General features: G+C 37.3%; 1 protein-coding gene across 2 annotated transcripts in view; it reads left to right on the top strand.

Annotated features, from left to right (window-relative positions):
• furinb (furin (paired basic amino acid cleaving enzyme) b) overlaps window positions 1–15,899 on the top strand; it is a 186,706-nt gene that overhangs the window by 135,573 nt on the left and 35,234 nt on the right. For both annotated transcript variants that reach the window (XM_047351551.1, XM_047351558.1), the window contains exons 7-8: window positions 7,805–7,893; window positions 14,659–14,831. In XM_047351551.1, coding sequence (XP_047207507.1) covers window positions 7,805–7,893; window positions 14,659–14,831 — 262 coding nt within the window. The remainder of the gene's footprint in view (window positions 1–7,804; window positions 7,894–14,658; window positions 14,832–15,899) is intronic.

Genomic DNA, 15,899 nt, shown 5'->3' with positions numbered 1-15,899 from the left:
GTCTGGCTGTTTCAGCTGAATTCAATTTACGCCAATCACTCACTCACACACATACGCACACATGTGTAAACATTAAGATGGTTTTCAAAACAGCTAAATCTTGGCATGTTGGTCTTTTTCTGTAAATGTCCTCTCAGGCCTCTGGCTTCCTGTTGAAGCTGCTGGTACTGACTGTATCCTCTGCTTGGCATCACATCTGTGGCTCCTTGGTCTGAAGAAATGTGCTGGCTGAAGCACAAAGCCTTTTTGTGATGTTGTGGATGAAACAATAACTGAATGTGCAGACATTTAATCGAAGAGCATTTTAAGCTGCTGTCACTCTTTCATGTACGTTGGTGTACCTAAAACCACATTTTACGTGGGGCCAAACATGAAGACGCACTTTTAGTGAAACATCAAGTCCTGTTATGAAAATGAAGTAAATGTGCTGCTTATGATGCGCTGTTGTTTTGTATAGTGTGTGTGTTGGGAGGAAATCAGTGATTGCATGGCTGTCATAGATAGATAGATAGATAGATAGATAGATAGATAGATAGATAGATAGATAGATAGATAGATAGATAGATAGATAGATAGATAGATAGATAGATAGATAGATAGATAGATAGATAGATAGATAGATAGATAGATAGATAGATAGATAGATAGATAGATAGATAGATAGATAGATAGATTAGAATGATTTTCCTCTTACATCTAATGAACACGACATTTTAGATTTAGACAGTTACATTGGACCAGTAAAAAATTTGTTTTTATTGTAGAAATGTGGGCTTAGTGAAAAGTATGTTTAATACCAGGCTGATATTTTCTAAAGGTATTTTTTATTTTACACACAATCCTCATCTGAACACATAATCTAATTTATTGAATATGACTGCACTATTGATATACTGAGCATTAATGCATGACTCTTTAAATACATTAGCCCACCAAATGTTGCGTCCATGCAGTCTTTGTGATTGCAGTGTTGCACAGGCTAATATTGTGACGATCATTGCGATTTGATATATAAGCTCTGATGGACAGACGACTAAATAGATGGTTACTTTATTTTTCATTGTTATTTACACAATTAAATTGGAGTTAATCATCAAGTTTAAAAATCAAGTAATCACAATAAGTATGTAAAAAAAAAGTTTCATTATGGCCAGTTCATCACACTTGCTGGAACTGTATATCTGCCAAAAGTAGTCTGTGTTATTATGGGTTATTTACTGAGATGTTTTTGCCTCTGGATAAAAAATATTTCGTAAGTGGTTTTTAAGTCCGGTGTCTCTGATCTTTAAGTATGCTTTTTGCTTTAGAACGATAGCAGTATACTTAAAGTTTCTCCAAGGTGGTAACAGAACAGCCAATAATATTCTGGGAGGTGACACAGTATGTGAGCGCACTTTCAATTGAGCCATGATAGAATGCCCTCGGCAGCTTCTGAGAGAGGTTGTTCGTTCTAAAGAGTCTCTGAAAATACACTCTTTGTTGGCCCTTTTTTTATCAGCTCCATACTGTTTGCACTCAGGTTAGGTCCTCTATCTTGACACTCAAAAACCAGAATGTTCAGATGCTCCAATTTAGAGAGGTTGGATGTCTGTTTTATTTTTTTCATTCCTTGGTTTTAGTTGGACCTAATGTCTCTACACCATGTGGATATCAGCTCAGCCCTTTCCCTATAGGCTGACTCATCTCCCCCTGAGATGTGTCCAATGACAGTGGTGTTATTGGTAAACATTATGAAGGTCTTGCTGGGCTGAGAGGTGTAGAGGTCTAGAGTAGGGTGCTTAGAACACAGCCCAATAAGTGCCCCCAAGTGGCAGAAAGTAGATCAAGCTGTTGTCAGTTGGAGCCGCTCCAATTATTCAGTAGCTGAGGTGAGTGAATCTTGATTGTTCAGACAGAGCATATGATGTTACCTTATTATTGGGTCATTGTTGTGACATTTGAGTAATTTTTAACGTTTTGTTTAAATTCTTTAACAATTGCAAAAATATTTGTTATATTTAAGCCCAAAGCTATTCCTACCCCTGGCAGATTTAGGTTTAAAGTAAACCTTTATTTTTACAAACACATTTTTTTCAGATTGAAGGTAAAATTAGCATTTTGGAGGGGCCTGATAGAGTCCAGAGTCATCAAAGAAAATTTGTCAAAATACTAGTGGAAACATGCAAAACACGGTTCAGTAATTATAGAAGGGTTTGATGGCTGTAAATATAATAAATATGATAAATAAATAAATATTTCTCCATTGATTTTCGACATGTCATTTTAATTGAAAATGAAGAGAACAGATACTTTTGGTTTGCCTCTCAAAATGAGTTGGAGAGAGGAGAGGTTTTGCTGGGAACAGTTTTGGGAGTCTACAGTGGTACTGCTGCAGTTCTGCTGTTTTATTATTGCAGTGTTTTATCATCTTTTGAGAGGTACCTGTCTTGTTTCCAATCAGAAACAAACTTTCTGGTTAAATGAAAATAATTTAGATCTAAATCCCCCAAGGCTATAAATAATTTTGTGCTTAGCTTGTGATCCTTATCCCATGTCTAAGCACTCAATGGTAGCCTGTTTTGATTCCTTTTGATTCAGGTAAGATTTAATTATTTGTCTGTCAAATGACAACGTTGTCCATAAAAAAGTTTGAAGGATTTAAAGATGATTTCTTAAAAAAACTAAGTTGAGTATTAAAGTCTAAAAATCGTGCTGTTTGCCGAGCTGTTAAATGGCAAATGCAAATTCACAGGCCATCTGGCTGGTCACACTACATGAGTATGCATTATTTTGGCCATCACTAAAAGCTACAGGCACTCTGGCCTTTGCTAAATAATAGCAAAACGGTGTGAGTTTACTTGAAATCAGGGGCTGATTTTTACATTCATTCTGTATTTTCTGAAATTAATTATGCTGCAGATGAAACAGAAAATCATAGTTTTTACTCGTCCTTTTCAAAATACCACATGGATAAATGGAAACTGCACCCTCTGCATAAAGGCAAAGACCAATTTTCAGCAGTGTCCCACTGCTTTTTTTTTGCACACATGTTTAATGAGAAGAATAAAATCTAATCACCCCATCACATCACTACACATCTGCCTTGGGTCCCAGTCATACACAAAGATATGAGGCTGTAAGTAAATAAGCATCTAGCATAGGTTCTACATTTTCAAATACTGTAGCATTCCAAATTTTATTTCCAGCTAAGAAACGTTTGGACATGGCAAAAAATTCTGTGATATAAGCATCACCACTCGAAGATACAATACTTACTATAGTTGCTACTGCCATTAAAATGTACATAAATGATGCACAAATGTTGCAGCAATTACCAGCTAATAAAAGATTCACTCACTTCCTTATGTTTAATACTTGAATTGACTCTAACTGATGTTATTTTCTATGTACTTTCAGATTTATTTAGCTAATAATTTTGTGGCCCCTTAGGGGGGGACTCATAGACCAGGTACAGAGCTTTTAGCTCTCAGCCCAAGTTGGTCAAGTGATCATCAACTTTAGAAAATATTGCTGGGTTTCCTTAGGTAGAAAAACTTTTTAACCAATTTAAATATTAAACTGAATCCGACTGCACTGTTTGCTAATTAGGATCAATCGGAATGTATGTAGCTGACTTAAAATCTGTATGATTCGATCGAATTGACTGCAGCCCATGTGTTGTAAATTGGGGCTATATAAATAAACTGAATTGAATTGAATTAAATAAAATTCAATTTAAAATTTAAGTAATCTAAATAAACTAATTAGATACACTAACATACAAAAAAAAGATGTGACAGCGGATTAAAATTCCTGTTAGCAGAATTCCACCTCTTTCAAAATGTTTTCCTGTTCATGTTTTCTCTGTGCAGAAAATAACACTTTGATATCAGAAGCTTTGGTCTTACAGCTCAATATGTTTTGATTTAAAGTTGTATAAAGCTGCATCACTTACCACCCACTTTTCACATCTCTGCACATAATAACATGTCTTATTTTTGAGCTTGAGTCTGTAAGGACACTAGACATTAATCAGAACCACCATTCTGTGCCTAAATGCAGTGAGTGGACAGGTCTCTGGCTCTGATTAAACATTGAAAAGTGGGTACCCTCTGATACCTCTGATTGCCACTTCCCATACACGTACCCTGGTGTAAAAAGAGCACATTTGGAGAATGTTTCACCAAGATCAACATTTTTCCTATACTTATTTTTCATTCATTGAAAAAGTTTGCTTGGCTCTAGTTAACTGTCCTCTCCATCTAACAGATTTCACCCATGGGAACACAGATTGTTCTCAGCGGAGATGTCAAATCTCTATCAAGTGGTGATATTAATGCAGTATGAAATGGCTTCCAGAGAAACGTTTAACCTCTTGTTCAGAATGATCAGCTTCTAATTGCATCCATGATGTATTACACTCTGCCATATGTGTTGAGGTCGTTGTGTGTGAGCATATATGTCGATGAAAAATAAGCCTTGTCAGGCAAGTTGATTGCTTGTTTTTAAAATCACTTTAATGCTTCTGCTTGCTGACAGCTCAGATTAAAATTTAAACTATTATATAGTGCAGACAGATTATTTTTCATCCAAACAATTTTTCTTGGGGTTTCAACAAAAACGTAGAGCTAGAATAAAGCAATAAATTCTCTGGTTAAAGGTTTTAGAGTTTAGATGTTCATTATACATTACCGAGCCGTACAGTCTTATCAGGATTCCAGCTGGACAACAATTCCAGCGACAACCCTGAGAAAAGACTTTGTCCTCCAACTCATCATTGACGTCAGACCCGTCGCCCTGACCTCTGTAGTGATGAAGTCCTTTGAGCGCCTTGTGCTCTCACACCTAAAAGACATCACCGACCCCCTCCTGGACCCCCTGCAGTTTGTCTACAGAGCCAACAGGTCTGTAGATGATGCAGTCAACCTAGCCCTTCACTTCATCCTCCGGCACCTGGACTCCACAGGAACCTATGCCAGGATCCTGTTTGTGGATTTCAGCTCTGCCTTCAACACCATCGTCCCAGTTCTGCTACAGGAGAAGCTCTCCCAGCTGAGTGTGCCCGACTCCACCTGCAGGTGGATCACTGACTTCCTGTCTGACAGGAAGCAGCGCGTGAGGCTGGGGAAGCACGTCTCTGACTCCCTGACCATCAGCACCGGTTCCCCCCAAGGCTGTGTTCTCTCTCCTCTGCTCTTCTCCCTGTACACCAACAGCTGCACCTCCAGTCACCAGTCTGTCAAGCTTCTGAAGTTTGCGGACGACACCACCCTGATCGGACTCATCTCTGATGGTGACGAGTCTGCGTACAGATGGGAGGTGGACCATCTGTTGGACTGGTGCAGCCAGAACAACCTTGAGCTCAACGCTCTAAAGACAGTGGAGATGGTTGTGGACTTCAGGCAAATCCCAGCCCCACCTGCCCCCATCACCCTCTGTGACTCCACAATTGACACTGTGGAATCTTTCCGCTTCCTGGGAACCATCATCTCCCAGGATCTCAAGTGGGAGCCAAACATCAGCTCCCTCATCAAGAAAGCCCAGCAGAAGATGTTCTTCTTGCGGCAGCTGAAGAAATTCAACCTGCCAAAGACTATGATGGTGCACTTCTACACAGCCATCATTGAGTCCATCCTCACCTCCTCCATCACCATCTGGTACGCCGCTGCTACAGCCAAGGATAAGGGCAGGCTGCAGCGTGTCATTCGGTCTGCTGAGAAGGTGATTGGCTGCAGTCTACTGTCGCTCCAGGAACTGTACACCTCCAGGACCCTGAAGCGGGCAGGGAAGATTCTGGCTGATCCCTCCCACCCCGGTCACAGACTCTTTGAGACTCTCCCCTCTGGCAGGAGGCTGCGGTCCATCCGGACCAAAACATCACGCCACAAGAACAGTTTTTTCCCATCTGCCACCAGCCTGGTTAACAAAGCCCGGAAACCACCCTGACATTCTCCCTTTCCCCCACAACCCCCCTTTTTTTGCTGACAGGACACCTGTAACCTGTAACTCTATGCGTTACATTAACGCTCAGCATGGACTCCTGCTTTACTTGCACTGCCATACTTGCACAATGATCACCTGCACTGTTGTATTGCTCTTGCATCTTATACTGCTCTACTTTTACTCTCACTCACTTAAAACTGTGCACATATATTTATATTATATTGTAGATATGTTTATACTGTTTAATTTGTACTGTATTGCACCGACTATGCCAAAACAAATTCCTTGTATGTCCAAAAACGTACTTGGCAATAAAGCTTTTCTGATTCTGATTCTGATTCTGATCATTAGGGAGGCTGGGAGAACAAAGGTTAGGTGATATTCGTTACCTCTTCTAACATGGAGGAAATTTTCTTGGCTCGTTGTAAACAGTACCGTTAATGAAATTAGCTTTGTTAAAAAAAAACTTTCACAGAGCATACCTTTGGAAAAGGGACATGAAAGCCTTTTGAAACTTTTTAATCAGATACCGGCAGCTGATATGTGTTAAATGCCAAATACTCATACATCTGCAGTTTCAAAAAACATCCCTTCAAGTCCAGACGTCATTGAAATACTTGAAATCCTTTTCTGTGCTGACTTTTTGTTGTGTTTTGGAGAATTATGTGAAGCTATCACAGGTTTCAGCACACACTTAAAAGGCAGCGTTGTTTTTTTTGTTTCTTTGTAAAGTGTTGGTGGATTTGACAGCTAGATGATTCCCTCCAGGAAACCTGTCTGATCTCTGAAACGTATGGTTGGAACATTTAATGAAGGGCTGTGAATAATTCAAGTACACCAATAATGAATATTTCATTTAGGATAGCCTGGGGCCAGTTTCTGTCAATGCATGGGGTAGTTTTTGATGGCTCTTTGTGTGTTTGCCCAGCATTATTTCTGATAGGAAGAGGATGCCCACCTAAACCCTCATGACGGGGGAAACAATTTCCAATGTTTTCCTTTGGAATTTAAATCAGATTGGAAAGAAGGGCTCCTCGAACTGCTTGTTCGACTGATAATTTAGAAATATTTTAGCATTGGGATTTCTAACAAGCACTTAGATCTCAATTTTTTAATGCTCTCATAAAAGAACCAGTCACCAATGAAATTGCTTCCCACAGGGTTTAAACTAATTGACGTAGCTGAAACTTTGTTGAACTTTGTTTAAAACTGTCTAATTCAAAATCCATTTTTCACTTATTCCATTTGTTTGATGACTCCCTAGATGTTATTAACTTATTTTATCTGCTCAGCTGTTACCACATGCTAAAACAAAGGTTGGTACACCCAGATCAACACACAGATTAACTGTTTCAGCAACTACAGTGTTTGAAAACAACTTATACCAAGATTCTTTTAAAACTTTTTGACTCGTGTTGTGAGTTGGAAACTTCTCATTGTCTAAAGAAAATATGCCGTTTTATTTTTATTTCGTATATGATGATGATGAGTTCCATTTTTTGGAATATACATGTAGTTTTTGTGACTCCAGCACAAGCTCTAAGTTTAATACAATGCAGCAGAGCAAGGAAGTTCTTTCTTGTTGACTTTCTTTGTTTTGTGTAACGAAAGACAAAGAAAAAAATGTCTCGCGGCCTTGATGCTTCAAATTACTTATGACATTCTTCATAAACGTGGAAGCTAAAATAACAAAAGATCTGCAGCTACAAAAGGACTAATGGGTCAGTGTTTGTCTTTTATGTCTCTTAACATTTTTAATTTTTGCACTTATCTTGAAAGGCTCTTTGCAGTAATTTGGGTGATGCTAGAGTTGTATTTTTTATTGTTTTTTATAGTCCTTTAATTTTTGTCTTATCAAGAAAATCCCTTTTTCCCTTTACAGACATGGGACTCGGTGCGCAGGGGAAGTTGCAGCTGTCGCCAACAACGGAATATGTGGTGCAGGTGTGGCCTATAACGCAAAAATTGGAGGTGAGCGAGACCATTTCCTTTTAATTAAAAAAAAAAGATTATTTAAGCATAGAAGGAATAGAAACTAATAAGCCTTTTTCTGTCCCTCAGTGGAGAAGTTTCAGACTGTCAACAGCAAAGCGAGTGGCAAATGGAAGCACACCGATACATGCACTAAAAATAAACAGTAATAATAAAAATAATAAAATATATAATAATAAAATTCTCTTTATATCAGACCTGAAGATTTTTACATGTTGCACACATGTAGCTCTTTGTTTTACCATGCTTCCATCTCGAAATTCAGAAGGAAGGTCACCTTTTCCATTTTTGTAAATTAATATTTTGATCTGAAGTTGGATCAGACGTCCTTATCCTTAAAACAGCAGGATGCAAGAATTAATCATTTCCAACTCAGAATTTCAACAAAACACAAAGTTTTTACAAAGTGCACTAAACAGAAGTCTTTCTGCTTGCTTGCGAACTGCTTTATCATCATTCTTGGCAGCCTAGACAGATGTAGCTGTTGTTTTGCAGGTCACCACAGGATCTATAGTTGGTATGTCGAACAGAAATCCGTCAATCCCAGTCTGTCCTGGTCACATTTATGACGTGTTCTGTTTGTTTCTAGTTGCCACATTATCCATTAACCCATTGGTGTTACTAACATATAGTTCAGGGTTTTTTTCTGCAGCAGTTCTAAATTTTAAAGTAAGAAAAACACAAATAGTTTACTTTACAACTAGCCCTACTTAGCAATACTTAATTATGTAGACTAACCCTTACTATGATGTCTCTGATGTCTCTCGTTCGCAGGACTGATTTGTTGTGGGGGTAGATTTTCTCCAGTTAAGCCATGATTTATGACAAAAAAATATGACTGGTATTTTTGTTTTATGTAGGGTGAACTTTATGTTGCATGAGTTTGATTGATTTTCCATCTTAGTCTGGCCAGCTTGGTTGAAAATCCCTTGTGCGGATCTTCCTCCAGCAGACCTGGGCATTATGGACACAAAATTATAAAACTATTTTTTCTGTATTAAACAGCTTTGGTAATTATCACCATATGGATTCAAATTAAAAGTCTAGATTCTGATAAAGTATCTGATTCAAACTTAAAAAACAAGTTAAAATAAGTAGTAAACCATTAATAAAAACTGATAAAACTGTCATAAACTATACATTGAATCACCTTAAAAATTGCAGGACATGGATAATAATGAATATTTCTGAATTAGCAATATTGATATACAAATCCCATTTGGAGAACTATTTAAAAGTGCAAATATACTTGAGTGCAACCAGAAAATAATGCAAATCAAGTTCACGCTACTGTTTGCAATCTTATCTCCATATTGTCAAAAGGCATAGATGATGGTGGTCCAGCAGTAGTTCCAGTTAAAGTCTTAGTAGCGTTTAGCAACTCTCATATTTTAACATTATTATTTAACCTGGAAAGACCCACTGATATTTGAAACCCATTTACAAGGGTCACCTGGACATTCTGATAAGAGAAAACGCTTTTTCCTGGCATGCCTCCCAAACTATCACTTTGAATGGAAATAGTGTCTAATGGTTGTCATGGAGACTTGCTGACCCCAAGATACCACTCTTTGGTGCAGTTCTCCAACAGTGAGCTTTAGGGAGATTTTCACCTCCCTTGCCATCCCTTTCACTGTCGGTGGTGGCAGCATAAATTTGGGTCCTCATCCATCTTTATTTATTTATTGCTGTAAATGGCAACACATTGAGACAAGTAGCTTTTTTCTTGCAGCTATTTTCTGAGTTATGAAGATAATCACTTAAATGACTTGTTATTTTGTCTTGCCCACCTTTAACTGTGGCTAAGAGAAGTGTGTAATGTTATATCTAAATCCAGGGAAACTACAAGTCTTAAATTACTTATTAAAATGTCCTTGATACTGATCAACTTAAAAACATAAAGTATTAATCAAAAATCCTTCAGGTAGATTTATAATATACTATTTTTAGGAATTGTTATGGGTGTCCATAGATTTGCCTTCGGTATTTTTTTTCTTACTGCATAAATGCAATCATATTCTATTTTTCACATCTTTTCAGTGTGAGATATGAGATAATACAGTAAAAGTGGAATATATTTTAAGGCTTTACACACCTTCATCATGGTTGCCAATAAGCATGGTGGGCACTGCATTTACTAAGCATAAGTAACAAGTATATTACATTAAATCATGTTTGTATTATTTAGTTATAAATGATATGCACATTAAAGCTTTCATTAATTAACCGAGACACTGATTTCTTGGTAGGGATCTAACACTTCACAAGCACAGTTTTACAGTAGCTCTCTCTTCACGTTTTATTAATGACACAGTGGTAGCTTTTATGGGTGCTTTCTTTAATGTGGCTTTATGCGCCATAGGCAGCTGGATACTGACTGGGTGATTGTATTTTTCAGCAGTTAAAGTGTGACTGCACCACAGAGCAAGGCAGTAGGATGCAATGAATATTGCTCGAATCATTACCACTGTAAGGCCCAACAAATCATAAGCTGCTGCAGCTATTTGTTGACTAAATAGATCAGGACTTCACTGTTGCTGCAAATAAAAGTCTCAGTCTAATGACTTTTTGCTGCAGTTTCTGCCTGATGGTATTTGTTTATCACCAAACTTATGTCGGATTCTTCATAGATTCTGTTTCATCACATGTATGTAAACACACTGTTATGTTTTGACATGGCAATGAAACTGAACTTAATCTGTCACACCTCAGACTGAAAATGTCAAAGTTTGGACCTAAATCTGATTAAGATGCTGTGGCGTGACCTTAAATAAGCTCAAAGCCCACCAATGTGGCTGAGTTTAAAAAGATTCTGCAAAAAGGACTGGGCCAAAATGTCCCCCCGTAGCGATGTTAAACACAGTTATTACAAGTGCTTGATGGCAGTTATTGCTCCCAAAGCTGGCACAACTAGTTATTAGCTTTGGGAGCAATTACTTTTTCAGACACTACCAGGTTGGTTTGGATCCCTTTTCCTTTTTTTTTAAATAAAATCATAATTTGAAAACTGTATTTTGTATTCAATCCCATTATCTTGATTGGAAATTAAAATTAGTTTGGTGATCCTAAACCACTTTGGTGCATCACAAAAACAAAACTGTTTTTAAAGACTTTGAACGTCTGCCTTTCTTTTATTAATTAGATAAAAGCTAATTACATTTTCAAAGAGTTTAACTGAGTTCCTCACAGATCAGAATGTGTCTTAAATTCTGGCTGATGCTAAGAAATTGACTTACAATGCAGTAGACATCTGGCTGTAAATCACCTGCCTAAGAAGCTGCTCAAACTCTCAGCACAGCCGCTTATCCAAAACACAATAAACCTACCAGCATGGAACGATCTGTATTAAGAAAGATGATATGTCAATCACAAATTAAACATTTATCTTTGTTTGCTTTGTTTCCTGAACATTTTTAGACTTGATGGAGTATTCCAAGGAGGCTTTTAGTAACTTTTGTCATGAAGCAATCTGTCACTGCCGAAATGGCAGCCAACAAGACTCAGTGGAGCCTGTGCAGCTCTGAGCAGTCCCACTCACAGATGTTACTCATAACTCCCAGTCTTTGTCTTCATTACCATTCGTCTCCCAACAGAACCACGCATTGGCCCTGATCTCATAAATTACTCCTCAGTGAATCTGTTCATATCATGGGGTCAGTGGATTGTTTATAAACAGCTGCAGTTTCCTCCCAGATGCTTATGCTTTGTGTTTGGGGTGTGTACATGTGAGAGGAAAAGCACTTGGATTTGCCCAAGTATTAAAATGTGTGTGTCCTTAAGGAGTAATGATTATTAGTTTGACCTTATTTGACCTCCTTTGCACATCCTTCCTACCTTGTTTACCTTGCATCTGCGCACACACAGACTCACACACACACACACTTATATTCTGCATCCCTACTTGCTACCTGTAACTCAGCGTAGCTGCAGAGAGCTGGCACAGCAGTGTCTGGAGATGGCATTGTAAAGCTGTAGGACGTTGATGGGAATTGTTACGACAGTAATTATCATTACTGCTGCAGTAACACTCTTGTATGATGATCACAAAGTAAACAATGCACTTTATATCATCCATTTATGTTTCTAACATGCTCTTTGGTAGTCCAACTTGTGTTATGATTCCCTAGCACAGTAATTACTGCATTGTCTGCCTTACAACCAGCTTACTTTGTCTAAAAAGTCTTCATGTGAACATTATCATTCATAATGTTCCCTCTGATGTCCACTGGCCCCCAACCAGTAATGGACCTTATTTGAGGGGGGTGCATTTTATGGCTTTCTACAGCTGTTAATGTTCAGAGAAGTGATCTGAGGCTGTGAACTTCAAAGGCACAGACTGTGTTACGTGTTCAGGTGTGATGAAAAATGACATTTAGTGCAGCCCTGTGGACATGTTGGTCTGTTGGAGGTTTGGCTCATTTCTCTGTATAAGGTTCTTTTGTCAGCAATCTGTCACATTTGTCTACTTATCCTTCCTATATCATTGTAACTTCGGTAGGGGGGAAGAAACAGCTTTCCTTGGTTTAACAAACAGATGGACTGTTGTTTATGATGGTAAAAATCTGTTTGTATTCCTCAGAGCAGCATCTTTGAGTAAAGCTTTGTGCGTTGAATCATTAGAACCTCAACTGTTTGATTTCTTTTGTATGTTGTTTTTGGTAAAGAAGCCCTGAATTAGGGGTCCAATTTTAGATTTTGTAAAGCTGACACAAGCTGATTTTAGACAATTCAGATTTCTCTAAGTGTTATAATATAAAAACCTATTAGAACAGCACTGAAATATTAATTCTAGCCTTACCATGTGTTAAAAAGCAGTTACTGTAAAACAAGGTTTTAGTAATGTTTTTAAAATAAATACAAATATTGTGGAGCTGACATTTTAAATCATTTGCGGCATATTGTATTAAGATTAGCTCAATTAAGATAGCTATCATTACTGACACAACACTTTCTGTATGTATCTCCCAGAGAATGTAGATCTCTGCCTTACCTTTGAGATTTCCAAAAGGCTGTTAACTTTCCAGCCTGTTTTATGAGAGAGGTGTCTAGAAATGCTTTAGAAAATATAGTGTTTTTTTCATTAAGCTGGAGAATTTTTTTTTTTTTGCCATTCAGCTTTTTAAAGTGTAAGCACTTATGTAAGTCTTGCAGCTTAGTGACCTAATAAACTTTAAAATAGATGTATATCTAAATATCTACACAGCAGTCATAAAAAAATGTTTTTGAAGGGCTCAGCAGATGCCAAGAGGGAGAATGTACACAAGAAATAACAAGGGCACTAAAACGCAACCCTGAGGTACATCATTACAGAGTCCACTTGAAGAAGACCTGTAATTTAAAGCAGCTACAGACAATGAACAATCTGTTCAAATGAGAACCATTTAATGCTAATTATATCTGGGTGTTATGGACAAAAAAACTTTATACTTTTTCTGTATTGATAAGGTTCTGTAAATATCATAAAATAGATTTAAATTGAAAGTCTAGTTTCTAACAAAGTATCTGTTTTAATACAAATAAAAAAAAACATTAAAATAAGCAATACAAAATGAATAAAAACTGAATAGATTTATTTTCAAAAACATAAACTAAAGTAGGGGTGAAACAATTCATTGGATTAATCACTTATTAAAATAATCGTCAACTAAATTATTAATCAAATAATCATTAACTGGAGTGTACAGACTCTAAAACATGGCATTTTCTGAACGAACAACCCATTCAGCGCATTAAAATGAACCATAAACTTTACCAAAAAAAATACATTTTGCCATTAAGATGAAAACCTTCTTTGTTTAAATATGCTCGATCCAGAACTTATCAAGTAGCAAAGCTTTAGCTTCACCTCGTTCAAATTCAGTAAAGAATCTCCTATTAAGTACCCTTTGCTATCCAATTATTAATCTCTTAATCGAAAAAATAGTTGACCCATTAATCGATTAGCAAAATAATCATTAGTTGCAGCCCTAAACTAAACGCTGAATCCCCTGAAGAATTGTAGGACTTTATGATTTAATAATGAAACTTTATCAACTAGCAATATATTGATGTACATGTCCCATTTGCAGTCCTGTTTAAAAGTGCAAATACGTGCACATCTGTCTATTTGAGTAATGAAAATAATGTAAGTTCACACTACTGTTTGCAATCTCTTCTCCATCTTTTAAAAATGCTTAAATAATGGTGGCCCCGCGTACTGCCTGTTAGGCCACATGTATTGTCTGTCTCATTCAATATTAAAGCCTGCCTTAATCATTTGTACCATTTCTCAGTAAATCTTTTAATTGTTTCATTTCCCAGAACTAATGCAGATACACTGGCTCAATACCACAACCTATAATGTTAACATTAAGTCTTCTTTTCTCAGTAACAATTTCCACAAAAGTATTTTTAGCGTGACCTGGTTAAGTGTGACACATTCACTGATCGAAAAAAGATCGGACCAACACAGGCCTGGACCAACGAAGCTGAAAATTGTCCAATTTCGTTCACCAGGCAATTTTTCATTGCATCTGTAGTTTTTAGGTTAGGTGTTTTTCCAGTTGTGGTCTTTCAGCCCCCACATGAAACATTTGTTCTTTATTCCTCAATTTATGTTGTTCATACTACTTACTTACATACTTCTTGTGTTCCTCAGATTTTTCATTTACTTCACTTGTGTGTAAATGTTTACTGTTATTCTTTATTCACAGCGTCTCCACCTTAACAACCTTACCTGCAACACATTTTCTGGTTATTTCACAGGAGTTCGTATGTTGGATGGGGAGGTGACAGACCTGGTGGAGGCTCACTCTCTAAGCCTTAACCCTCAGCACATCCACATTTACAGTGCGAGCTGGGGCCCGGAGGATGACGGCAAGTCGCTGGATGGCCCTGCCAAACTGGCCAAGGAGGCTTTCCTTCAAGGAATAACCAAGGTTGGTTAGAACACAAAGTGTAAAAGTGTACAACTCTGTTTCTAAAGAAAAATGGAACATTTTACATTTAATCCCAGCTACAGACTTTACAAAAAGCTGAAACAGTGGAACCTAAATGAGTGATACAGCGTTTGAAAGAGACACCTGGTAAAACATCTCAAAATAAAATTTAATCAATGTGACAGATAGGTAAGTAACACAATTGGATATATAAGCAACTAACAGAACATCACATTTTAAGCAATAAATGTTTGGAGAATTTGATTTATTTTAATGTAGAAAAATATCTAAAACATAAAATAGCAAGGAATGTAATAAATTCTTGTCCAACAAAAGATTCAGAGAATTGATTGGTTCTAGTCGTCAGGCTCTTGCGCAGCGTTGCATCAGATTCTGACACAATTCTGTAGATCAAATCACTGCATGATCTAACAAACACTTCTGAAAAACTGACAGTGAACACAGATTATTGCTGCATCCACAAATGCAAGTAAAAGCTTTGCCATAAAAAGAAATAAGAATCCTATAAGGTTGCTAACAGGAGTTGGCAGAGTTTTACAAGAGTTTTACAAGACTTTAGATCCAAAGCTGGCCTACCTGCAATCAAAAGCTGCTGCACACAGAAACCCTCTAGTTCATAATGGAACAGATATATGAGAGAGAGTGTTCCAGACTGCCAAGCAGCTGAAATGCTTAAAACGTCCTATTACTACCTCGATTTGAAAAAGATGAGAGGACATACCATGAAAAGCCTGATAGAAAACCAGTGCCTATGTATTCATATGGGCTTCCTACACAGTCATGTAGAAAATGAAAAAGTATGGCATTTCATTGTATTTGTTTACTAGGTCTGAATAAGTATGTAAAAAGAATACTGAATCATAGAAAATGTTTGAGACCCCACAGTGTGCAAAAGAAATATCCGCATTTCTAAAAATAGATTGCTCCAATCAGAGTGCTTTTATGCATAAATGATGCACATAGTTACCATAATGCCAGCTTTTTCTTCATTTACCAGGACTTCAATTTCTGAAAGCAAAGCTGCCTGTGTGCTGCCATGCAACTGAT

Source organism: Girardinichthys multiradiatus, chromosome 2, assembly GCF_021462225.1.
Source record: "Girardinichthys multiradiatus isolate DD_20200921_A chromosome 2, DD_fGirMul_XY1, whole genome shotgun sequence".
NCBI lineage: Eukaryota > Metazoa > Chordata > Actinopteri > Cyprinodontiformes > Goodeidae > Girardinichthys > Girardinichthys multiradiatus.
The sequence above is the reverse complement of the archived record's forward strand: the minus strand, read 5'-3'. Positions and strand labels throughout refer to the sequence as shown.